General features: G+C 46.0%; 1 protein-coding gene across 1 annotated transcript in view; it reads right to left on the bottom strand.

The window, feature by feature from the left end:
* Positions 1–1,772: 1,772 nt before the first annotated feature.
* Positions 1,773–27,432, bottom strand: part of LOC146863230 (uncharacterized) — a 222,236-nt gene continuing 196,576 nt past the window's right edge. The window contains exon 4 of the mRNA XM_085643158.1: positions 1,773–3,086. Coding sequence (XP_085499284.1) covers positions 1,773–2,741 — 969 coding nt within the window. The 5' untranslated portion in view covers positions 2,742–3,086. The remainder of the gene's footprint in view (positions 3,087–27,432) is intronic.

Here is a 27,432-nt window from a genome sequence, read left to right as displayed (position 1 = left end):
AAGGCAACTCCTTAAGGATGGTATATCTCCAAGCAGGCTCCAATTTTTCTTTAAGAGATTAAAGATTTTGGAGCTATTTACATTGTATTGTGTAATAAACCTGACTGGAGTTTCTTTTGTCGTATCCCTTTTGTGTGATGGACGCAAAGTGTCTTCTCTAGTGCGACATTTAACTTTCTCAATGGCCTTATCCACAACTTCTCTAGCATATCCTCTCTGCAAAAAACTCTTTCTGGATTCTGAGATGTTATCAAGGTATGTGTCATCATCACTACAATTTCTTCATATTCTTATCATCTCCCCATAGGGGATGTTGTTAACAACAGACCGAGCATGAGCGCTGTCAGCGTGAAGGATCGCATTACAAGCTGTGTCTTTCCTGTGAAGAGTGCTGTGTATTTTACCATCCCTCACAAAAAAATTTATATCCAAAAAATCAATACATTCTCTACCAAATGTTATCGTAAATTTGACATTGTATTGATTATCATTCAGATATATCAGATATTCCTTCAACTCTTCCACAGACCCTGACCAGAGGCAGATTACATCATCGATGTACCTCCCCCAGAACACAATAAAATCCGTCCAGGGGGAGGCACCTCTGCCCCAGGCATGCCCCCTCTCGAACCACCCCATAAAGAGGCAGGCAAACGAGGGAGCAAACCTGGAACCCATCGCAGTACCAAGGATTTGCTGGAACCAGCATCTGTCAAAGAGGAAAAAATTATTACAGAGGATAATATTGATCATCTCCATAATCATCTTATTAAAGGAAAACTGGTCAGCATTCTCTTTATCCAAAAAGGACTGAACCGCCAAAAGCCCAAGTTCTTTGCGAATACATGTGTATAAGCTTTCTACATCAAATGTAACGAAGAGTAGTTCTTCAGACCATTCAAAATCTTTGAATTTAACCAAAATATCCTTACTGTCCCGGATATATAACGGGAGGTTAACCACATGTTTTTGCAATCTCAAGTCAACAAATTCTGATAGTCTCTCGGTGGGTGAGCCCACCCCCGAAATGATAGGACGACCAGGTGGAAATGCATTGGGTTTGTGTATTTTTGGAAGGATGTATATGCAGGGAAAGTTGGGACAATCCACTCTGAGATATCTGAATTCATTTTCCGTAAGTAGCATAATATCCTTCCATTCACTCAATTTGATATTAATCATGGTGGTCAACTTGTCAATCGGGTTTCCCACAACTCTCTTATAGCAGGATTCATTGCTAACTTGTCGGTTAATCTAATTCATATAATCACCATGGTTCATAATCACAACATTACCGCCCTTATCTGCCTCCCTAATGACAATACTCTTGTCATACTTTAACCGATCGAGGGCCTTTCTCTCTTGGGCTGTAATGTTGTGATTAATCCAAGGGGTGAATTTTTTGGTGGTCTCCATATTGTGTAGATCCTCGCTTACTTTGTCATAAAAAACATCTATATTATGATGATAATTCATGACTGGTATGAATTTGGATTTTGGTTTAAACCCACTATCCAATGCACAGTTCTGTGATATATCCAAGTTATTAATTAAAGAGAGCATATCACATTCCTCATTGTCATCAAGTGTCATAAGACAGTGAATACTCCTTATATCTGTGACCGTATGTGTCATGAGTCGAGGAGGAACAGATGGCTCAGGATTCTGGGAAAAAATGTGAGAAAAATGATCTTTTAATTTGAGGATTCTAACAAACTTAAATAGATCTATGTGTACATTGGTCATATCACCACTTTGAGTGGGACAAAAATTCAAACCCCTACGTAACACCACCAATTCATCGTTGTCAAAGATTTTATTAGACAGATTAACAATTTCCAAATCTTTTTCACCAGATCGAACATCATTACATGAAGAACTTGAGGCATAAATGTCACATATTTCTTGACCTGTCCCACTATGTTCCCTTTTCCTTTTGAACCTGCCTTTGCCCCTCCGACCTCCCCGCCGGGTTTTGGCATTTCTCTTTTTTGTTGTAGTCTGCTGCTGATTCGCAATTTCGCAAGCTCCTTCTGAAATGAAGAGGTTGCTTCTCCTAAAGGGACCTCACGAGACAGATCTGATGTAGTGCTTTCTAGGGAGGACGAGGAGACACCACTGATGAAACGTGTGTCATCACTTTCTTCCCTAATTTCCCTTATTCTTTTCTTTTCTTCTGTGCCTTGTATATTGTCAAATTTTCTTGCGAATGTATAAACTCGGCCATCTTTATAGTCTCGATCGTCTCTCTTTATTTTTTTCAATTTTTTATCTTTCAAGTATAATTGATCGTCCTCCATAACCTTTTTTAGAATGGCAATTTTTTTTTCTATAAGATCCTTTTGTTCTACTTCATTGATCTCCCTTTCCAAATTCTCTATCTCAGACTGAAGCTTCTCACCTTTCTCTTTAGCATGTTTGATTAATATCTGCATCATAGTAACCGATGCACTTTCAAGATTACCCTCCCAATCTTTCAAAAGATCACTACTGAGATCCTCAAAAGTCTGGAAGATTAATATTCTAAGTCCTCTTGGGACTTTCTTATTCTCTAAGTACTGTTGGAGCGTGACCCCGTCCCACCAGCGGGATAGTTCTTGTTTTTTCAAACGCTCCAATCTAAGGAATAACGTTCTAAGGCTAGTACTAGTCAGAGTATTTGGTTGTGTTGTTGGTCTTGTATTTTCGGTGCCAAATAAGTTGAGGGCCATTTCCTCCCTCCCATCTTGAAATTTCTGCATTATAATACTTACATTAAAGAAACGGAACAAGTGCAGAACAGTCCAGCATAAACATACATAAACAAAGCAACACCAACGACGGACCACAGTTAAGCACTTAAATTCCAAAAGTGTGTCTTCTTAATTATGTACACTAAGTTTGTATACGTGGTGCAGCAACTTCCAACATCCGTCGTTGTTAGATGCAAAACAAATCCAGAATTTTTTACATAACAGAAGGTGCAGTCAAAAAAACAAAGACCAGATCGATATATATTCCAAAAAGTTTCTTAGTCTTCTTTTATTTATTAAAGATAGCGGACAGCCAACGCGTTTCGTTCCTTTAGCACAGGAACTTCTTCAGGGCTGTAATCAATTATAGAACAACATGTATAAACAACAACATATATACTGACAATACATTTAAAAAACAACATATAAAAGTGACTAATAATTACAACATTAAAAACAAATCCATAGATAACAAGACCAATCTAACATACATATATATATACACATATCATTGTGTTACAATTCTGTGTGCATAGAATCTTTCCTATCTGAAATCTTCTATCTCAAATAAAACAAGATATATATAATAACTATATATATCAAAATGACAGTGCAAAGAGAAAGGAAGAGAGAAAAATCAGAGACAAGAGAAAATATCTCGAGATCACAAATACAGCTGCTAATACTAGAGAGTAACACCTAAAGAATGAAGAAAAGAACAAAAACAATTTCATATAAGACAAAATAAACAAAAATTATAACCACAAACTATAGTTCTCCCTCCCACACACCCCTTAATTTAGCCAGGGTGTCGGGCATATTATTGTTTATAGTTCACATACAGCGATATTCTTTCCTCCTCCCGGTCGTCGACCGAGACCTGAAACCCAGTGACTGTCGGATGTTGTCTAATTAGGCAAGCGAGAGGTTCAAGCACTAGAGCGAATAATAAGGGGGACAAAGGACAGCCCTGCCTGGTACTGCTGGAGATTTGGAACTCAGAGGAGAGCCGTCTGTTAAACCTAACCTTTTGCCGTGATTCCGTGTAGAGTAGCGCCACCCTTCTCCTAAAGTTTGGACCGAAGCTTAACGATGATGAGGACGGCGCCGAGGAATGGCCAGTGCACGGCATCAAAGGCCTTCTAGGCGTCCTACGCCAGATAGGCATGAGGCGTACTCCGTGACCTGACCATCATCATACAATTATGGGCTCGTTGGAGGTTCCACCTGGTCGACCTACCTGGCATGAAGCCGGATTGGTGGTAGTGGATAAGAGAGGTAACTACTTTTAATAAACGCGTGGCCAATATGGTCGTGAGAATTTTGACCTCCATGTTTAGGAGAGAGATTGGTCGATAAGAGTTGCACTTGTACCTGGGTTTTCTATGTATGTGGATAACCACGATAGTAGCAGTGCGAAGATCGGCTGGGAGAATCCCTCCCTCATATGCCTCCCTATATAGAGCCAGAAGGTGAGATTCAATGAGGCCACTAGTCTTTTTTAAAAACTCCGCAGGGAGCCTGTGAGAAGGTGGCCAGATATATGATGTCCACTAGTTCAAGTGGGCACCTTGTATCAGTCTAAACAACCTCTTATGGTGATAAGTTAAAGACAACCTTTATTGAAAGCTATCCTAGAGGTAGCTATGGAGAGCAGTCTTCAGGCTAAGTCTTGAAGGAATGTAAAGCAGCTTGTTTTACCAGTCTATAATCTCTTGAATGATCAAATGAAAGGACAACCACACCAGGTATATATTTAAAATATATGTATTTAGGTTAAAACACACCCCTCTAGTCTCTTTATGAGACTGGAGTTCTAAGTACTTAAGTTACAAGTGAGCAGTCATCAGTAATAGCACAAATACACGTTTGAGCCCTAGGGGCGTACCAAACCATATACCAAAAAAGTGGTATAAGAACCACGACTGAATTAGACGCAAGGCCTGGAGCCTGTAGAATCGCTGGGATCCCAAGGAACCACCAAGGTAGTGACACAGGGGACCCACGGGGACTGTATGCAGTGTGAGAACACAACCGCAGGTTCCCCTTATCTTCTATGGGCTATGTCGCGGTTGGAAATTTAGAGATTAGGGACACTTAGAATCGAGTCAGGACAAAACCCTTTTGGACTTAAGAAGTTCTAGGGCTAGCACCCTCGGGAGCACTGGAGAACTCAAGTTACCTCACCCAGGGAAGCCGGGTGCATAGGTGTCTTTTGGTGTTGGGTTGTGTAGTCAATTGCAATGGAAGCCTGCAAAGAACTGCTGCTGCCGTGAAGTGAAGTGTCCGAAGAGATCCAAGCCTGGATCTGGGATGGAAGGAACCTGAAAGCAGAGGAGACAGAGTCTGGGTCACTTGCCAGTGACCTAGGGCAGGATGGACCAATGCCCACAGATGTCGGGTGCTTCAGGTGAGTTGACGGGTGTCTTGACTCTTCAGCCACAAGGTCCAAGAGACATCAACGAAGTCCACGAGCTGGTTTCGAGCTGTCCCACAAAGTCTGTCGAGTGCTGCTGTGTGGGCGTCCAGAATGGACCCAACAAGCCTTGGCAACGGCAAGTCACTGGAATTCAGAGAAAGGACTGCGGTGCAGACCAGCAAGGTCTGAGGGACTCACCCAGCGAGGGTAAGTCAGGGCACATCTGGCACAACCAGGTAAGCCCAATCAGAAAAGGAGTCGCCTTCGTGGAGGCCAACAATCTTCGGTGCAGGATATGCTCAAGGCTGGGGCTACTCAGAGCCCAAAGCACAACTTCGAGGAGGACCAGGAAGATAGTGTTGCTGCAAAAGTTCACGGAGTCCAGGGGTCACAGTTCCACATCACCCACGATAGCCACGGGCCTCAGCTTTGCTGTGGACTCAGGGAAGCCTTGGAGAAGTCTGGAAATCCACATCTGGGGATGCAGAGACTTCGGCGTCCGGCGGGAGCTTCAGAATTGCAGACCGGTCAGTTGCTTCTTTGGTGCCTGCCAAGCAGGGCAGTCATTCCTTCACCCCAAGGGAGATTTCTTCAGTCTTCTAGTCAGGATAGAACGTTGAAGGTCCAGGATGTATGTTGCAGAGTTTCGTCCAGGGTAATCTAAAGTCCTAGGGACTGGATTCCTATACTTATAGTAAGTTTAGGGGATGGACTAACTCTAAGGACCCACCTATGGGTGGGCCAGGAAAGAGGGGTGGGTACACCCATTTCCTTTGTCCATTTTCGTGCCAGAGCAGGGGCAGGTAGCCCCTGCAACCGGTTTGAACTGGAGTATGCACAGGGACACCAAGTGTGCCCCCAGTGCAGGACTTCAAAGCACCAGAGAGTGCTCCCGCCCAGCCCCAATACACATCAGCCTGTCTGGGGAGGTGGGGACACCTCGTCTTGACAGGAAACCTATTGTCCAGGCCTCCCGTGCCGGAGTTTTGGTCAGCAGCAGAAGGCCAGACCCGTGTCTGTGGTAGAGGCATCCATTTTGTGTTGTCAGGGCTCAGGAAAGTCCTACCAGGTTTAGCCAGTGTGAACATGCCTCTCCGTCTAGAAGGGTGGAATGCTACCCCTGCCAGCTGAATTGGCAGGGGGTAGTATTCCAAAGCATTTGACACCAAACACGACATGTTTTGATGCAACCATCCCAAAGTTAGCATTTACCGCAAGGTTATAATGCACTTAAGAGTATATGGTATGGCTGTATCACAGAACAGCCATAAGGAATTATTTCTGAAAGCTGCAGAGGGGCTCAGCTCATGCTTGGGCACCCTCTCACATAAAACCAAGCACTCTGCCTTCAAGATTGTCAAGGCCTGCCATAGGAGTGGCTTATAGGTTTATATGTGTCTGTATGGGGTAGTGATATAGGTAGCCTATACCACAGTAAGGGGTGCAGGCACACCCTTACCCTGGCTGCAGTAGCAGACCTGTGATGCCATTTTGTAGTGCTTCCCAGGGGTGGCATAATACATGCTTCAGCCCCTGGTAGGCCTCTGAGGTACCTATGCCCTAGGTACATAGTATACCATATACTAGGGGCTTATAAGGCACTCCAGAATCCACTTAGATATGTACCTAATGTACATGGAAACCATTTTAGAGAGGAAGCAACTAGGCTGTGGTCCTGATTAGCAGGGCCACAGCCAGACTAAGGTCGAAAAACAGTGAAACACCAGCAAGAATTGAGGGTACCCATGTGAAGCAGATCCTACTCTCCTACACAGTGGTTAGGCCAAACCCATCAATCAGAGCATTCTTCAAGACCTTGTAATCATCAGCATCCTCTTCTCTTACAGTGAGGAGCTTATCTCTACCTTTGTCTGCAAACGAGAGCCATAAGATTGCTGCCCACTGACCTTGAGGGACCTTCTGTACTTTACAGGCCCTCTCCAAGGCAGTTATCCATTTGTGGATGTCATCCCCACTCTAGTAGGGAGGGACAATCTTACTTAGGTTTCTATGGTCATAAGACCTCTCCCTATCTCTAGGGAAATTGCTGCCACCAAGGGACTCCAGTCCCTTCTTTTTAGTAGCTCTGTAGAGCTCTAGGGCTTCCCTATCTAAGGCCATCTGCTGCTTTCTGAGGTTGAACTTGTCTTGCTCATACTTCAGCAGTCTCTCTCTCCTCACCTGGGAGGTTTCCCTCCCTCTGTGAGAAGAGACAGAGGTCCCTATAGAGGAGTTAGAATGGACAGATCCCCTTGACAGAGATCTATCCCTTCTAGCCCTATGTTCAACTCTACCTGGAGGAATAAAGGTAGGAGCATTGTTGTCATCCTCTCATCCTCATCCAGGAGAGCTGTGTTCACCAGATTCCGATCATTGTCATCAGTCTCGTCAGCATTGGAGGTAGGGCCAGGGGAATTGCTACCCCTAGGCCCACCCTCACCTGCTGCCCCACCCACACTATCTATCCCATCAGGCCCACCAGGCCCTGTGATATCATCCAGCTTAAGTATCTTTATGAGATGCTGAGTGGATGGGCTATTGCCTGTCTTCAGCTTCCTAATGGAACATAAGGCCCTAAGCTGAGCAAATGAGAGATCCTCATATTTATAGGGGAGAAGCCCACTGGCTTCTGGCAGGGAGCCACTGGTTCCTGGCTGACTAGACATTACTAATGTGGTGTGGTGTATTGCACTACCTACACTAGTGTGGCCTACTAAACTCTCTTGAGTTGTAGAAAGGGTGTGCTATCCCGTGACACACTACTCTAAGTTCAGTAGAACTTACTGTAGCTAAACTTGATATTATATGTACCTCAGGTACCTTTAGTGGTTTTCAGTTAATCAATTCAATTGAGATTATCTGGTAAAACATAGCAAGCGGGAATCCCACCCGCTGCACACCAATGAGAGAAGGTGGCGTGATATATGCTGTCCACTAGTTCTAGTGGGCACCTTGTATCAGTCCAAACAACCCCTTATGGTGATAGTTGAAAGACAACCTTTATTGAAAGCTACCCTAGAGGTAGCTATGGAGAGCAGCCTTCAGGCTAAGTCTTGAAGGAATGTAAAGAAGCTTGTTTTACCAGTCTATAATCTCTTGAATGATCAAATGAAAGGACAACCACACCAGGTATATATTTAAAATATATGTATTTAGGTTAAAACACACCCTCTAGTCTCCTTATGAGACAGGAGTTCGAAGTACTTAAGTTACAAGTGAGCAATCATCAGTAATAGCACAAATACGCGTTTGAGCCCTAGGGGCGTACCAAACCATGTACCAAAAAAGTAGTATAAGAACCACAACTGAACTAGATACAAGGCCTGGAGCCTGTAGAATCGCTGGGACCCCAAGGAACCACCCAAGGTAGTGACACAGGGGACCCACGGGGACTGTATGCAGTGTGAGAACACAACCGTAGGTTCCCGTTATCTTCTATGGGCTATGTCGCGGTTGGAAATTTAGAGATTAGGGACACTTAGAATTGAGTCAGGACCAAACCCTTTTGGACTTAAGAAGTCACGGGAGTACCGGAGTACTCGAGTTACCTCACCCAGGGAAGCCGGGTGCTTAGGTGTCTTTTAGTGTCGGGTAGTGTCGTTGATTGCAATGGAAGCCTGCAAAGAACTGCTGCTGCTGTGAAGAGGAGAAGTGTCCGAAGAGATCCAAGCCTGGATCTGGGATGGAAGGAACCTGAAAGCAGAGGGGACAGCATCTGGGTCACTAGCCAGTGACCGAGGGCAGCATGGACCAATGCCCACAGATGTCGGGTGCTTCAGGTGAGTTGACGGGAGTCTTGACTCTTCAGCCACGAGGTCCAGTAGGTGTCGATGAAGTCCACGAGCCGATTCGAGCTGTACCACAAAGTCTGCCGAGTGCTGCGGTATCGGCGTCCAGATTGGACCCAACAAGCCTTGGCAACGGCAAGTCACTGGAATTCAGAGAAAGGACTGCGGTGCAGACCAGCAAGGTCTGAGGGACTCACCCAGCAAGGGTAAGTCAGGGCATGTCTGGAGCCATCAGAAAAGCCCAAGTAGAAGAGGAGTTGCCTTTGTGGAGACCTACTAGCTAACGGGCTAGCGATCGCGAAGGAGCCTCGAGCTGTCACACTTGAAACTGGCCCACGGGTCACTCGTGGAGTGGAGGCCAGCAATCTTCGGTGCAGGAGGTGCTCAAGGCTGGGGCTACTTGGAGCCCAAATCACAACTTCGAGGATGACCCAGAAGATAGTGTGGCTGCAAAAGTTCACGGTGTCCAGGGATCAAGGTTCCATAACACCCACAATAGACACGGGCCTCAGCTTTAGCCTCGGGGAAGTCTGGAAATCCACCTCTGGTGGTGCAGAGACTTCGGCGTCCAGCGGGAGCTTCAGCGATGCAGACCAGTCAGTTGCTTCTTTGGTGCCTGCCAAGCAGGGAAGTCACTTCTTGACCCCAAGGGAGATTTCTTCCGTCTTCTAGTCAAAATAGAAAGTCAAAGGTCCAGGATATATGTTGCAGCGTTTCCTCCAGGGTAATCTAAAGTCCTAGAGACTGGGTTCCTATACTTATACTAAGTTTAGGGGTTGGACTAACTCTAAGGTCCCACCTATTGGACGACCTGGGGTGGGGGTGGGTACACCCCTTCCCCTTTGTCCAGTTTCGTGCCACAGCAGGTGCTGAGTGCCCCTGCAACCGGTTTGAACTGGGCTATGCACAGGGACATCTTGTGTGCCCTAGGCAGTGTCTCAAAAGCATTCTCTGAATGCACCCTCCCTGCCCCAATACACATCTGCCTGTCTGGGGAGGTGGTTACACCTCCCTGTGACAGGCAACCTTTTGTCCAGGCCTCCCCTGCCGGAGTTTCCCTCAGCAGTAGGAGGCCAGACCCATGTCTGTGGCAGTGGCATACATTTTGTGATGCCAGGGCTTTGGAAAGTTTCAACCGGGTAGACCAGTGTGAACATGTCTCTCCCTCTAGAAGGGTGGAATGCTACCCCCGCCACCAGGACTGGCAGTGGGCTAGTATTCCAAGATGTTTGACACCAAACACGACATGTTTTGATGCAGCCATTCCAAAGTTAGCATTCACCGCGAGGTTATTATGCACTTAAGAGTATATGGTATGGCTGTATCACAGAACAGCCATAAGGAATTATTTCTGAAAGCTGCAGAGGGGCTCAGCTCATGCTTGGGCACCCTCTCATGCAAAACCAAGCACTTTGCCTTCAGGATTGTCAAGGCCTGCCATAGGAGTGACTTATAGGTTTATATGTGTCTGTATATATAGGTGGATATAGGTAGCCTATACCACTGTAAGGGGTGCAAGTACCACTTGACCCAGGCTGCAGTAGCAGACCTGTGGTGTCATTTTGGAGTGCTTCCCAGGGGTGGCATAATACATGCTTCAGCCCCTGGTAGGCCTCTGAAATACCTATGCCCTAGGTACATTGTATACCATATACTAGGGGCTTATAAGGCACTCCAGAATCCAATTAGAAATGTACTTAATGTACATGGAACCCATTTTACAGAGAAAGCAGATAGACTGGGGCCCTGAATAGCAGGATCTGAGTCCAACAATGTCCTAAACCAGCAAAACACCAGGAAAAAAGAGGGGGCAACCATATAGTCAGATTCCACCTTTCTATATAACCCCCCCCCCCAAATGAAAGCAGATAAGGCTAACCTTGGCCAGTTGAGCCTTTATTGACTAAGTGGCCATATAAGGAAGCACCTGCACTAGCATGGTTGCTCCCTGTCTTGTGGTCCACTAAGCTATTCCTCACCCTAAGGGCATTCATGATGTTTATTCACAGCTGCCCAGCAAGTAGTGGGCAGCTGCACCATTTAGGCGCACAGTTCTTTGGGGGCATGTTTTCAGTTAGGAGTGAGATGCACTCCTTTGCCCCATACTTTCCCAGATGCCCAGCAAGTAGTGGGCAGCTGCAACGTTTAGGTCTGTGCAGATTGCGCACCCTTGACTTTCGCTGCTTTGACAGCGCGCCCTGACTTTTGGGACATTGGGAATTTGAGCCCCTGTATGAGATGGCCAGTTGGGCAGGGGGGCTGTTGGGATTGTAGGGCGCCAGGCCCTAATGTGATGTGGTGCTAGGAAATGTAATATATGTAGTATGATTATGCACCCTGTGTTATACCTCTAACTGTGGTTTATGATTATGAGGTTGTTTTGCATATTCTGGTTTATGTTAGTGAGATTATGTTTCACTGTGTGATTTATACCCCTAATGTGAGTTACGCTTAGGAGATTAGGGTCTAATGTGTTTAGACTTGTGAGGGGATTGCATAATGTGTTTATGCTGCTGAGGTTGGCCAGAATATAATTCGCGCCTGATGTGATACTGTGCATGATGTAGTTTATGTTACAGGCTGATGCTAAGTACAGTGGTTACCAGTAGTTACTGGTTGTGTTCTATGTTTATGATAAATTCTACATTTACTAAATTCACTTTCACCCTTATGCATCAAGCCAAAATCCAGTCGGTAAAATACCGATTCCTTATTAGCTCCCGGTATTAAGTAAAAAATACCCAATCCCAATGCATCAACCCAAAAGCAGAAATCGGTATTTAAGGAATCCTTAAATAGCGATTCTTTAAATAGGGATTTCTTAAATACCGATTCCTTAAATAGCGATTGCATTTAAGGAATCCCAAAGTGAGATTCCTTAAATGCAATGCATCAAAGTTAAAAAATTAGCGATTTCGCTAATAAGGGGAGCAAATTACCATGAAGATGAACTGCATGGTAATTTGCAAAAACTTTGAAAAATGCACTTTTGTGCATTTTTCAAAGTGTCATGTTGCGCACACACATGCCCTTAGAGCATGTGTGTGTGCAACATATGTGCACATATCATTTTCAGGGGTGCAACAGGGTGTCCTTTTGACACCCTGGCACCCTTGAAAGTGCTCCAGCTATTAGCGATTCGGTAATACCGAATCGCTAATACAGAATGGCTTTACATTCATTTCTATGGGCCTCCAAGCCCATAGGAATGAATGGGTAGGTATTCCTTATTACCGATTCGGTATTACCGATTCGGTAATAAGGAATGTTAAGGAATCGCTATTTGAATAGCGATTCCTACATGCATAGCCTTTTGCTATTCCTTATTAGCGATTCCTTATTTTTCGCTAATAAGGAATCGCAAATGCTAATGTTGATGCATATGCCCCTTTGTGATGGTTCTGACAGTGGTCCGGTTGGCCCTGTCAGGTGTAAATCATCTCTTGTAAATATGACCTAGTGTCAGGTGGCACCATGTATAATATGTGTTTACTATTCTAATGTGTATTGAGAATACAAAGGCTATTTTTGATATAACCTTGTGTGGAGTTCCTTTTGTAGGGTGCCTGGGATGTTGTTGCTGTGTGCGCGCGCAAATGCTTTACACATTGCTACCGGGATAAGTCTGACTGCTCGTGCCAAGCTATCAAGGAGGTGAGCAGGGGTTATCTTTGGCGTGTAACTCCCTCGCCCGGACTAGAGTGTTGGTCTCTGCCTGGATTTAGCGCAAGCCTTAGCCAACCAGAGATCCCATTTCTAACATTGGTGATCAGCGGTGGGATTAGGACTTGTGTTTGAGCAAAACTCTGCATTTTAGATAGTCACATGGAAAGGGATTATTGTGTCTAAATTGGTTCTAAATGTCATTTCTTTGGAAATGTATTTCTTGTTCACTATGAGTTGAGTGTCCTGCCAAGGACAGAAACCAGAGAATCTGGAGGAGAGACTGCCCTTGAGCCATTGCGCTGGTTCTTGGGTTGGCCTACAGTGGGGACTTAATTGGTATGGAGTCACTAGCTCGGGAGGGTAGATCATCCCCTAAGTGCAATGTGAGTTTTCTGGATTCACGAGTAAGGGTGGAATCCAGTGGTGGCAGCAGAAGTCTGTGTCCAGTGCAGGAAGTCCCATTCCCAGTTCCCAGAGGGTGGTACCTGGTTCCCGTAAAGGGGGTGAAGGTTGAGATTCAGCGGCAGTAGATACTGTCTCACCAGTCTTGTGGGGGGAGTGTGGATGAGTGATGTGTTGCAATGGGCGATTGGGTGTGAGTTCTCTGAAATAAGGAGCTTGCTGAATAATTGGGTGTGAGTTCTCTGAAATAAGGAGCTTGCTGAACGATTGGGTGTGAGTTCTCTGAAATAAGGAACTTGCATTGGAGAGTGATTCCAAAAGGAGTGGCTGAGGTGTCTTCCAGCGCAGAGTCCTCGCCTCTGACCCCGGTGCATCCGGTGAATGTGGATCCCAGGTGGTAACCAGTTGATGGAGAGAGGTCCTGAACTGGTGGGAGAGTTGTGTTCCGGTGGGTGCTTCCCTGGGAGGGTGCGGAACCCCAGAAGTAGAGGTAGGGTGAGGAGATGCTTTGCCCGTGACCTCTGGTCAGCCTGAGGGTGCGGACCCTAGGTTGAAGGATCAGTGGTAGTTTGTAACTACACTGAGAGGGGGAGTGGAGAATGGCTGTTAGATGCCAGGGGTTACTGCCCCCCACTCTGTGGATTGGCAAGGACCAGTGGTATCTGGATGGCCTAGGACCTGGTCATGGCCGTGGACAACTATGGAGTAGCAGTGCGGTAGCCTAGTTGGGCCTGAGAGCTTTTTTTCAGAGGGAACCACATTAGTTCAGAGTGGCGTAGAACTGGAGGGTGTCCCTGCATTGTGGGCCCGCATACATGTTCTATCACCCCAAGCAGGAAAGACCATCACGGTGGTGATTGGTCTGCCCTGCGTTTTGGCTGGAAGGGGGTTGTGTTGGACTTGGCCCTTTTGACAGGTTCACCCCTAAACTTTTTGCCTTTCCTGTTACCTGGTATTGGTGGTCCAGTGTAAAGTGCGTGCGCTCTCTGAGTGCATGTGGTGAGATTGGCCTGCCCTCCAATAGGAATGCATGGGGGATATGTGTGTCCATGGTAATTCCTGATGTGAGAGGAGTGCAGGGTCGAATTTAGTATGTGCAAACTCGTGAGAATAAATGCTGCGCAATGGTGTGCGCAGACTTATGGTGACTAGTGGAGAAGTGCCACTTCTAGAAGTTGGCATTTTTGTGTTATGTGTGTCTGCCTGCCTGATGTGAATGGCATGTCTGGCTTGTGATTGACAGGAGCTGAGAGGGCTGGGGAATTCCAGGAGCCAGGGTGAGTCTGCCCGGTGGTGAATGGAGAGATCTGCATGTAGATGGGAGGGAGGAGTTGCACCTGGGACCTGAATAGGACTGTGCCTTCTCTCCACAATGCTGGATCCACCCCCTGTGGTGCGTCTGAGCACCTAGCCCCACCTAACAAAGGAGAGAGGAGCTGAGCACAACAAAGTGCTGCAAAGCTCCCCCAAACCAGTTGCATCTGGTTTTTCCCCCAGCCCTGTGCTGTGTCACAAAGGGAAATGTTGTATAAATATAGGGGCTGTGACCCCATGAAAGTGTTGTGTGATCCCGACTTGAGGGAGGGGGGCTTGCTGCTGCTGGGGCCCAGGAGGGACCACCATGGGGGCTGCCTCCCTGCTGGAGGGCCCTGTGTGCTGGCCCCTGGGCCCAGCTATGCCCCTGAAACCCCTCTTGCTTTTACCTGACCTCCAGAACCTCTCCTGGACCTTGGGCTTCATCTAGTGCCTGGGAACGCTATCTTTTAATGATTGTGCAGCTCTAGAGGAGTCACGAGTCCCAGGAGGGGGTCCGGGTGAAGAGGAGGCCTGACTGGAGTCTCGAGGGCTCCCCGGGGGAAGTCTCTCCAGCGGAAAGCAGATACCAGAGCGCAACCGGGAGATGAGAAGTCCCCAAGCAGCCTGGTGAGTGGGGCTGTGTCTTACAGTACTTGGGGGCATTATTGGCTTACCGAGCCCCGTGTGGCTCCAAAGTCTGGCATGGTCTGTTTACAGAGCCTACGTGACTCCAACAATGGGCGCACTGTTGGTTTAGAGCCCCAGTGGGGGTCTAGAGGGCCCAGAAGGGCCTGTGCTTTCCCCTAGTTTGGCCATATTCCCAGCTGCTACACCTGACAGTGGGCAGCTGCACCTTTCTTGGGGGCAAGTTCTGTTTTGCGCCATGTTCTCAAGCTGCCCTGCGAGAGCGCAGGTCTCCACCGCATTTTGGGGGCAATCTTGCCTAAAGAAACCCAGCGTGCTGAGGAGGCCCAGATGTGCTGTGGCCCCTTCATGATGTTCATTCACAGCTGCCCAGCAAGTAGTGGGCAGCTGCACCGTTTAGGCGCACAGTTCTTTGGGGGCATGTTTTGAGTTAGGAGTGAGATGCACTCCTTTGCCCCATACTTTCCCAGCTGCCCAGCAAGTAGTGGGCAGCTACAATGTTTATGTCTGCGCAGATTGCGCACCCTTGACTTTCGCTGCTTTGGCAGCGCACCCTGACTTTTGGGACATAGGGCATTTGAGCCCCTGTTTGAGATGGCCAGTTGGCCAGGGGGCTGTTGGGATTGTAGGGCGCCAGGCCCTAATGTGATGTGGTGCTAGGAAATGTAATATATGTAGTATGATTACGCACCCTGTGTTATACATCAAACTGTGGTTTATGATTATGAGGTTGTTTTGCATATTCTGGTTTATGTTAGTGAGATTATGTTTCACTGCATGATTTATGCCCCTAATGTGAGTTACACTTAGGAGATTAGGGTCTAATGTATTTAGACTTGTGAGGGGATTGCATAATGTGTTTATGCAGGTGAGGTTAGCGCAGAATATAATTTGCGCCTGATGTGATACTGTGCATGATGTAGTTTATGTTACAGGCTGATGCTAAGTACAGTGGTTACCAGTAGTTACTGGTTGTGTTCTATGTTTATGATAAATTCTACATTTACTAAGTTCACTTTGTGATGGTTCTGACAGTGGTCCGGTTGGCCCTGTCAGGTGTAAATAATCCCTTGTAAATATGACCTAGTGCCAGGTGGCACCATGTATAATATGTGTTTACTATTCTAATGTGTTATGAGAATACAAAGGCTATTTTTGATATAACCTTGTGTGGAGTTCCTTTTGTAGGGTGCCTGGGATGTTGTTGCTGTGTGCGTGCACAAATGCTGTACACATTGCCACCGGGATAAGGCTGACTGCTTGTGCCAAGCTACCAAGGGGGTGAGCAGGGGTTATCTTTGGCATGTAACTCCCTCGCCCGGACTAGAGTGGTGGTCTCTGCCTGGCTTTGGCGCAAGCCTTAGCCAACCAGAGATCCCATTTCTAACATTCACCAAGAACCCGAGGTACCCAGAGCCAATAACTAAGTTGCACTTTGCAATAGTTTTTCATTGTGTACCGGGTACACAGCAATTCATTTGGTAAAATATAAAGAGTGAAAAATAGGTATCAATGAAACCTACGTATTTCTGAAATTGGAATAAGCTATGGAGTTTAGAAGCGGTGGTGATTTGCACATCTCCAAATTCGTGAGCACCCATACAAGCATGTGAATTAGAGGGTATTTTTCAAAATGATTTCTTTTTTTCACACAGTCTTACATTGGGAAGGCAGAAATATATATATTTTTTATATATTTTTAATTTTCTTTGTATTTTTATATAGCGCAATTGTTACCTGAAGGTGTCAGAGCACTTTACAGTGGATCTAGTTACATTGCATAAGGACTTCAGAGTTCACGAACTCCAGAAAAGATAGAAACAGATAAACTCAAAAGTTCACATAAGAATGGTAGTAAGTACACAAATCTACTACATATGCTAGTTGTTGGAGTTAAATATATACAAGTTGCAAATTCACTCAAGATTTCATTTTAAGAAGTGATTAGGATTGGACAATTATATATTAAATTTTTACAGAGCATGAACTTCTCGCCATCTTCCAGCTAGGCCTTCGGGGTGCTGTTGCACTCATGGGTGGTGATCTTGGGCCTGGAGGGATTGGATTCCCAAGCTGGTGATTTCTGTAGGGGTAGAAGGCCTGGGCTGATCTTGAGCTTGTGCTGGGCTCTACCTGTGGGAAAGGCGAGGAATCTCTGGGCAGGTGGATCAGCGCCACAAAGTCAGGTCTCCCACAGTGAGGCCCCGGCAGGTTGAGTGCGCCAACATCATATTCAGGCCTCAGTGCAGCCGGCCGGCACTTACAGGCTTGCTCCACCAAATGTCCCGCCAGCAGGCAATCTGGGCTCGCATGGCCACCGGCACTCTTCCACTTCTTGTGGGTCCTCAGCGGGTGCCTTCGCAGCTGGGAGTTTCATTGCAGGGTCGACGGGTGGGTGTCAACCCACACCACATAGGCTACAAAGAATGAATAGGCCATGGCTAGTAATCAAGGCCCCGCTAGGCCCACTAAACTTTCCTGCCTCCCAGGCCCCAGGGTGATTGGGGCAGGAAGCTCAGCCCAGCTCAGCACCTGGCGGGCAGGCAATCTGGCACCGGCAGAAATGTTGACACTCTCCTGCTTCATCAGGGACTTCTGCGTGTTCTGCCATAGCAGCGAAACACATCACAGCTTCAGCCTGGATGCTGTCCTTCCATGCTGCGGGCAGGATTCCCACGCCAGCTGGCAAAATATAGGTGGCCCAATAGCATCTAAGAATGCAGAGAAAATCTTTGTTATGGCTGCAGGAGCACAGGATAGTGAAGGATTTCACTGGGTGGAGGCCGGAGCGCAGGTAAAGACGTCTGCTCCGGCCTCCATCTTGTCCACCCTCTCACAGAAATACATTTGGTAATAACACTTGTTCTACTATTCTGTGTTCCCCAAGTCTCCTCATAAAAATGGTACCTCACCTGTGTGGGTAGGCCCATGTCAGGAAACGGCACAAAATGCAATATGGCAGCATCACATTTTTCCAGTGATAACTGTCACTTTTTTTTCAATTCGCCTAGCTGTGGATTTTAGGCTCTAGCTCAGCCGGCACCTGGGGAAACCTAACAAACCTGTCAATTTATCAAAACTAGACACCCAGGGAAATCCAGGATGGTTTGACCTATGTGGCCCACACCAGATTTTGTTACCCAGAATCCCTTGCAAACCTCGTAATTTGTCTAAAAAAACACATCTTCCTCACGTTTCTGTGATGGAAAGCTGCAGAATCTGAGGGGACCAACAAACTTTCTTGAGTAGATCAATCTTTCCTTGGCATCAGCATATGTGCCAGTTTCTTAGAAACATACCAAAGTTATGCCCCTCCTGAAAAAACTGTTGTGGATGCTTTCAAACCAAAAACCTTTCGCCCTACCTCCTTATTGCCATTTCTTTCCAAAGTTACAGAGGCACATAATAATGCCATCTTAACTTGGAGAAAAAACAAAACCCAGGAGAAATTAATCTGCATGCAACACTACCAATCGGTTCAAAAATTGGCATATTCTATTGAGCATTTACCAATTAAATGTCTCTATTTGCGTTAAAGAAAAACTGCAGTATTGGCAAACACCTAGTACAAGCATGTCTGCCTTTGTTGAATTCAACAAAAAGTACATTGAGAGAAAATTGAAATATTTCTTCCTTACAAGCACACCACAAATGTGGCTCATGCCCTAACTGTGATCAAACAGGAACCCTTCAGACCTCACCACCTTCAAAGCTGCCCTCCTCAAATACCACCACCGCCTCAAGTAAGCCAAGAAGGATCCCCTAACAACCCGCATTGAGGAAAGCACCAATTGCACAAAATAACTCTTCTGCATCGTCAGAGAATTCTTCTGCCCTTCTGCAGCTGAGACCACAATTCACCCTTCCCAATCCTGTTGTGACTCCCTGGTGGACTTCTTCCCCAACAAAACAGCAGACATCTGAAACAACTTTGACCCACACCAACAGACCTCTGCCACCTCCTAGCTCACACTGACAACTCCAACAAGCACCAGCTCACCAACTACCTGGAAATAAACAACGTACTGAACTCCACACCATCCGGCTTCCACTCTAACCACAGCACCCAAACTGCCTTGTTAGCCACAACAGATGACATCAGATCCATCCTCGACTGAGGTGAGACAGAAGCACTGATCCTCACTGACCTTTCAGCAGCCTTCAACACCGTATACCACCACACCCGCATCACCAGACTCCTGCACATCGGCATCAGAGGAAATGCCCTCAAGTGGATCACCTTCTTCCTTACATGATGCACACAGGAAATCCACCCACAGCCCTTCACCTCTGAACCCAAGAGCATCATGTATGAAGACTCCAAGGATCCTCCCTTAGCCCCACTCTCTTCAATGCCTACATGACTGTTTTGGCCAACAGTTCCCGCACCCATGCCTGAACATTATCTCAGCAAAACACACAAGATGATGGACGGAATGTTGCACATTGGCAAAACATTCACCCCCAGTCACAGATCTGGGTTTAATCCATCGTTATTTTGCTCACCACGCCAACCCAGTTCAGACATGGCCATATGCAAATCAGCCTTGACCCTGTGCCTCATGGGAACAGTCCAGCCCGAACTGCCAAGCCATGTCTTCCCTGGACCGGAATCAAGCATCCTAGGACCAGTTTCAGGGTTTCACCCCTCTTCAGCCAGGATAGCTTGACTCCAGTGGCGTAGTGAGCACGGGACCCATGTCTGGGCATTCCCTTGCCACATAGGGTGAACAGCAAAACACACAAGATGATGGACGGAATGTTGCACATTGGCAAAACATTCACCCCCAGTCACAGATCTGGGTTTAATCCATCGTTATTTTGCTCACCACGCAACTCCAGTTCAGACATGGCCATATGCAAATCAGTCTTAACCCTGTGCATCATGGGAACAGTCCAGCCCGAACTGCCAAGCCATGTCTTCCCTGGACCGGAATCAAGCATCCTAGGAACGGTTTCGGGGTTTCATCCCTCTTGAGCCAGGATAGCTTGACTCCAGTGGCGTAGTGAGCACGGGACCCACGTCTGGTCATACCCTTCCCACAGAGGGCGAACAGCAAAACACACAAGATGATGGACGGAATGTTGCACATTGGCAAAACATTCACCCCCAGTCACAGATCTGGGTTTAATCCATCGTTATTTTGCTCACCACGCCACCCCAGTTCAGACATGGCCATATGCAAATCAGTCTTAACCCTGTGCCTCATGGGAACAGTCCAGCCCGAACTGCCAAGCCATGTCTTCCCTGGACCGGAATCAAGCATCCTAGGAACGGTTTCGGGGTTTCATCCCTCTTGAGCCAGGATAGCTTGACTCCAGTGGCGTAGTGAGCACGGGACCCACGTCTGGTCATACCCTTCCCACAGAGGGCGAACAGCAAAACACACAAGATGATGGACGGAATGTTGCACATTGGCAAAACATTCACCCCCAGTCACAGATCTGGGTTTAATCCATCGTTATTTTGCTCACCACGCCACCCCAGTTCAGACATGGCCATATGCAAACCAGTCTTGACCCTGTGCCTCATGGTAACAGTCCAGCCCGAACTGCCAAGCCATGTCTTCCCTGGACCGGAATCAAGCATCCTAGGACCGGTTTCGGGGTTTCACCCCTCTTCAGCCAGGATAGCTTGACTCCAGTGGCGTAGTGAGCACGGGGCCCACATCTGGGCATACCATTCCCACATAGGGCGAACTGCAAAACACACAAGATGATGGACGGAATGTTGCACATTGGCAAAACATTCACCCCCAGTCACAGATCTGGGTTTAATCCATCGTTATTTTGCTCAACATGCCACCCCAGTTCAGACATGGCCATATGCAAATCAGTCTTGACCCTGTGCCTCATGGGAACATCATCTGACAACACCCAACTCATCCTTTCTCTGACGGAAGACACCACTAGCACCAGATTCAGTTTCCAGAATGCAATGACCAACTGCCTGAAGCTGAACACAGACAAGATGGAAGTGCACATCTTTGGAAAGAACGACTCACCATTGGGTGACTCATGGTGGCCCACTGCACTCAGGCCCTCACCTACCTTTACCGACCACGCCCGCAACCTCAGCATCATCTTCAACAGAGATCTTTCCATGAAACTCCAGGTCAAAACAGTGGCCTCCTCCTGCTTCCACACCCTCTGCATGCTTTGTAAGATCTTCAGCTGGATCCCCGCCAGCACCAATAAAACTGTGATTCAAGCTCTCGTCACCAGCCTGCTAAACTACGGACATACACTCTACACAGGTACCACCACCCAACTCCTCAAATGACTACAGACCATACAGAATGCCTAAGCTAGACTCATCTTTGACCTCCTCAAATTGATCAGCATCACCCCCACCCCAGAAGCCTCCACTGGCTCCCCATCCAGAAGAGATGCCTGTTCAAGCTGCTGATTCCCGTCTACAAGGCCCTGCACAAATATGGGCCCTCCTACATCAACCACTGCCTAACCTTCCACCAGCCAACCAGACAACTCTGATCAGGGGCCCTCGCACTTGCCCTCACACACATCTCCCTGCATTTGGCAGAGCCACACCGCAGGTCATTCTTTCTCCTACTTGCAACTACCTCCCACTCCACCTCCAAACCTCCCCTTCACTCACCAGCTTCGGGAGTGGACTCAAGACCTGGCTCTTCGACTGTGGCACACCACTCCTCAGTGCCTCGATATCCCTGGGGTGATAAGCCATGCTTTATAAATACCAATTGATTGATTTATCATAGAAACAGCTTTGGGGTTTGATTGGTGTGTTACTTTAGTCCATTCATTTGAGGAAGAAATATTGATGAAAAAGCTTTGTAGATTCCCAGAACTGAGCAGATGGCTTTCTACATTATTTAGATAAACTGCAGGCCCCTTTGAGAAACAACCACTCATGGCAGATCATGCAAATTGAAGATGTCTTTGATGATCTATCGGGCCAAAGGTTGGGCTCAGGGTACTCTGTTGAAAGCTGAAAAACTGACCTTTTTGAAAAAAGGACTTACCATGACCATGCTAGTAGTGTTACATTCAGAAACAGGCCATTTCAGTATATAATATGTTAAAATTGTATGCCACGGTCTTGGTGCAACAGACTTTGGTCCTCATTTACAATGAATTGGCGTAGGGCAGAGCAGCAAGTCTACAGTGGCCTACACCAATTCGAAAGTGCAGGAATGTACCTTATTTACCAGATACAGTGCATTCCTGTCCTTTCACCAGTGCAGGCGTACGATTTGGTGGCATTGGTGCAAGGGTGTCTACGTTTTTGTTAGGATTGTTTATGTGCAGGAAGGGACACCTTCCTGGACAGAAACAATCCATTGAGGCTTTTTCCTCTTTATATGTGTGCTGCACAACGCAGCACACATAGAAAGCAGAAGAAATGAGGAGAAATAGAGATATTTCTCCTCTGTACGCCTCTCCTGGGGGGCATACCGTTCTGATGCATTCCCAGGTTCACAGATCATTTTAAATCTGGGAATGTGCCCAAATCCATTGGTGTCGCATTGGAAAACCCACAGCAACACCCATGGAATACCCCCCTGACGCAGTGTAAGGCAACGTTGCAACATATCTGCGAGGCCATGAAAAGCTTACACAGCCAGAGCATCATAAAAAGTGGCGCACAGGTGGCGCAAGGGGCTTGTAAGTAAGGGGCTTGTAAGTAAGCCCCGTAGTGACCACATGATCTTGAATGCAAGGCTTTAAATTGTGCACAGATATTGCAGGATGACACATCGCCATCAACATATTTCATCACTATTAGCTAGAGAAAGATTGGAGGACAAGATCTAATGTGTTTCTCCTATCCCTATGGCTGGGGCATAGAGAATCATGGCACGGGTTCAGGACGATACTTTGTAGATCAACTGAGGAAACAATTCCATTGCCTTGTTTCTTAATCTACATTTCTTTCACATCATTCTTGTAAATCTTCTAGATTTATAATGAGATAGACTTTTCATACTTCATTTAAGAACAAAGTGATCTGGAAAACGAACCATTCTGAAGCCAACATGTGTCATGGTGCAGTCTTTGACAATATAGATCAGGGTGAGACAGACTATCATTCAAGAAGTTCCCTGAGCTGGGAACATAGGTAACCAATAACCGAGAGAAAGCAGCTGGGACAATAAATAAACTGTTCTTACAATGAATATCCTATAGCACCTGAAGCTTTCCGTTATTACTTCTGATTTCAAATGGGTACCTTGACCCTTATAGGAGATGCCGATACTCACTACAGGCTTCTTTAATGACCACGAGTTCTGAAGACAATAAAGTACTACGAAATGAAAGAATGGATCGTTTAAGTTATCCTCATCTGGTAGCTGATGTAATATCAGTCCTACTGCTTTTTCTGAAGCATCTGTCATTATGCCTCAGTACTGCTGCAGAGGTGAGCACTATTTTAGAGCTAGAAAAGAATGGTATGCATGTTCATCCAAAGAGAACTTTGGGGCATATCAGCAAGGTGGCGCTATGAAATTATTGCCACTTTTGCGTCCGTTTTCGGGCGAAAAGCGGCGATAATTTAATCGCCTTATCAGCAAAGACACGCTACCCCGTGTTTTGCTGACTTAGCGCCCGTCACAACAATGCCCCGCTTTGCATCTCTAATGAGATGCAAAGTGGGCGTTACTGGGCGTACCCCGGATGGACTACCTTGCAAATATCGCTGATGTTTACATCGCGATATTTACAAGCCAGCCCACATGATTTTAGCAGATGTTAGATTTTGGCAAAAACTTCAGTTTTCGCCAAAATCTAGCATCTGCTAAACTCCTGACTTAGCCATCCCTAACATAGGGGGTAGATTATGCTGATGCGACCCTGTGGGTCGTGTCAGCAAGGTTATCGCCGTTTTGCAGTGAACATCGCTGGAAAACCAATGATGTTCCCTGCAAAAGGGCGATGACCTCGCTATCTCTGGAATTTTTATCGCCCTGGAGAAACGCGTTGTTAATAACGCGCTACCAGGGCGATAAATTCCAGAGATAGCCTGCAATAATATTATTATCGCTAAGCTTTATCGCTGGCCGTTGATAATATGCCCCTTTGATCTCAGATTTTCCTTTTGTAAATGTCCAGAAATATTGCTAGAACTTTCAGAAGCTTTTTAGATAAACTGCCAGAAGAAGTCTGCAAACCTTTAAAAGAAGAGGGTGATGGCCATTTTAATACTGCCTCTTTTTTCTTTGGATCCATTCACAGACCCTGGAAGGACAAGCTGAATCTTAACTATTCTTGTTCAAATAGATATTTCTCGGGTTTTTAAGTTAGGTAGATGTCTCATAACCATTGTACAAACTATTGCACATGACAGCAATGGTTTCCAACAGATCTAGAAAAAGTCAAAATGTCATCCAGGCAGTCTATCGTATGGAGATTCACAATATCAGAGAAGGTGTTAAATGTTATCCTTAAAATGCTGAAGTACTGAGGGCGCATTGCATAAATCAAAAGCATCACCTGATACTGAAAATGGTCAAATGGTTTTTAGGAAAGCAATTTCCCATTGTCTTTCGCTGTAATCCTAAAAAAATGATAGGCCCCTCTGAGATCGAGCTAAGTGACGACTGACAAACCCCTTACTGACTTGAGTATGCATTTTATAAAGACAAGGGGCATTGTTTCTTGACTGTACCTGTGAGAACTGAGTTGTTGGTTGACGGGGGCAAAACCCTACTCAAGTAAAAGTAGCAATCCTTATCAGTATGATCATAAAGTCACTATACTAACTTATGCTTAACTCACTGTTAACTTGCCACAATAGCACTTAGGCTTAATTTAGAGGCAATGTGTAAACTATTATACATCACTTACACAGTAATAAAGTGAAAGCACACTAAAAGAAAAATCACACACTAATTCAGAACCATTCAGAACATTTTAATATATTATTTAATACCAGAATTTATAGGCGCTTGTGATGGAGCATGGTTCAGATAGATGAAGTGGAATAGGCCAGGTGTCCGCTTTTATTCTGACTTAGAAGAAGTTTTTAACAAAAATATTCAGAAAAGAACACATTTCGTGGGGCATGGCAGCTGGCTGTGTTCAAGGAAGAGGCGTCAATTTCAGGGAGCGGCTGGATGAAGTGGGTGAAGATTTTGACATTCAGTTTAGACTCTTTTATAAAAGTTGAAAATCTCCATTGGGACAAAGCTACAGGTTGTAGATAATGAGCACTGCACAAGTCCGGCACCCATTCTGTGAGGAGCCCTGAAAAGGAGCTCTAAGGAATGTAGAGCTAGCTGCTGCAGAATTAGAATGACCGGCAATGCACCTTGGGTGGATCGGCGTGCGGGTAGGTCCCGGCCTCCTCTCATTCTCAGAGCACTTTTTAGCAGAACATTTTCTAAATCCCAAGTTCAGGATTTGGGCTATCTGGGCACCTTCAGAACCACTTCCAAGCATTCAGGACAGTAGGGGCACCACTTGGAGAGACAGGATGGGTCCAGATGAGGGTTCAAGATGGTTGAAGCCTTTTTGTCCCTGAGGCTCTGATGAAAAGGCCAGAAAAATAGCCCTTGAAGTCACTCTGGAAGTTCAATCAGGAAAGCAGGTCTTGAGCAGCTGGGTAGTCCTCTATGGGGACAAAGAAAATGCTTTAGGCAGTAAATCAGTCTCTTGGTGCAGAAAGGCAGTCCTCTGAAGTACACAGCAGGCCACAGGCAGCAGGGTAGTACTCTGAGAGTCTTTCTGCAGGTACAGAAGTGAATTGAAGAGTGGGACTAAAGGTCTTAGTTTTTGTACCTGTTACCAACTTTGAGGTGGAAGAAACTTCTGGAGTTTTTATCCCCAAAGATGTATCTGGCATTTCCTGCCTCCCTGGTCCCAGGCTGTCTGCAGTCACAATAGGCTAGTGTGAAGTTCTTTGTGTGCAAGTTAAGGTAGTTCCTTTGTAGTGCAAGTGGGGCTGTATGCAGCTCCACTTCCATCCTGCTTGGCTGGCCCATCCTGCCAACACCCACTCCCTCTATTGCGTGGCTGTCTGGGAAAAATACACAAAAGGCAACTACCAACTAGGCCTAGACATGTGACCCAGGAAACAGGCTGCAGTCACCAAATGACTAGGAAATGAAAATGTCAACTTTCTAAAACTTTTATTTACCATTCAAGAGGATTATCAAATTACAATTGCTTAGACACTAAACCTGACTTTCCTACCTGCTCCCAATCGAACTTTATCACTTATTAAAGGTATTAAGGTAATCCAATGGTATCTCATGTGAGAGGTAGTCCTCAAAGTAGTGAAAAATGAATTTGGGAGTTTTTTACTACCCGGACCTGTAAAATGTAAAAATGCATGCCTAACCTCTTAATTAGAATGCACCCTGCCCTATGGGCTACCTAAAGCCTACCTTAAGGGTGACTGATATGCGAGTAACATTAGGCGGATTTAAGGCTTGGAAAGGAGGTAAGGTTGCCAGTGCCAAATGGCATTTGTAATCTTTGCAATATAACTGTTGTTCTACTTGACCTTAACATGCAGTTCTCTGGGGATTAACTGCTGCTTGCACCACAGCTAACAGAGGTTGCGTAGAGTTTATTGATAACTGTTTTTTGATCTAACCAAATTAAGTTCACTAAGTTGGATAAGGGTCACCTTGTCCCAATTACTAATCCAATTTTTTACACTCACCTACTGGGAATACCAATTTGACCTTTTAGGCAGATATGGGGTTACCTAAGTATGGCATGTCAGATTTAGTAAAGCAACAAGAGCAGTAACTATCCATTTCAAGTAAAACTCTCCATTTGTTGTTTGTCAAACCTGGAGGCATATGTAGGTATATATATTTCGGTTGTTGACATCGCTTAGTTCTTTTTTTTTTTTAAATGTTCTTATTGAACTTTGAACCAAAAAACAAATACAGAAAAATAAAATAAGACAGGTCACACAATCAATTATCACATTTGGTTGGATACAGAGGAGGTTGCAGAGGCCCAGGCCAAGAAGGACCGACCCAATATACAGCAACTTTACATCTCACCAGGCAATGATAGATAAATGTACAATAAGTCAAATTCATACAGACAGGAAGCCATATCGGACTCTAACAGTGCCTCAATTTGGTGCCCAGGTTCAGCAGTAGAATTGGTCCAAACACAGAGCTAACCAGCACATCCATCTTCCCACTCGTCCAATATATAACCAGGATATATAGCATTCAATCGTGATCCTCATTGCTATCTTGACGTGATACTTAGTATTGAGTAAATAGACCCCAGAAACTCTCCGGCCGGCTGCAGGGTGGTAGCATTTCATTATAAGCCTCCAACTGGGTATTACAATACATCATATCTTTTTCCCACTCTGCAACAGTACAGGAGAACACATCCAACGCAAAGCAAGTCTACGTTTCGCCAGAAGCAGATCCCTGGGGACAAATTTACGAACATGTTTCCGGAGAGGTTTCGTGTAGCTCGATAACGCCAGAAAGGGGACAGGGGTGAGAGATAGTCCAGCAATATC

The sequence above is a fragment of the Triturus cristatus genome, chromosome 2_2 (assembly GCF_964204655.1).
Source record: "Triturus cristatus chromosome 2_2, aTriCri1.1, whole genome shotgun sequence".
Classification (NCBI taxonomy): Eukaryota; Metazoa; Chordata; class Amphibia; order Caudata; family Salamandridae; genus Triturus; species Triturus cristatus.
This window is presented reverse-complemented; position numbering and strand designations above follow the sequence as displayed.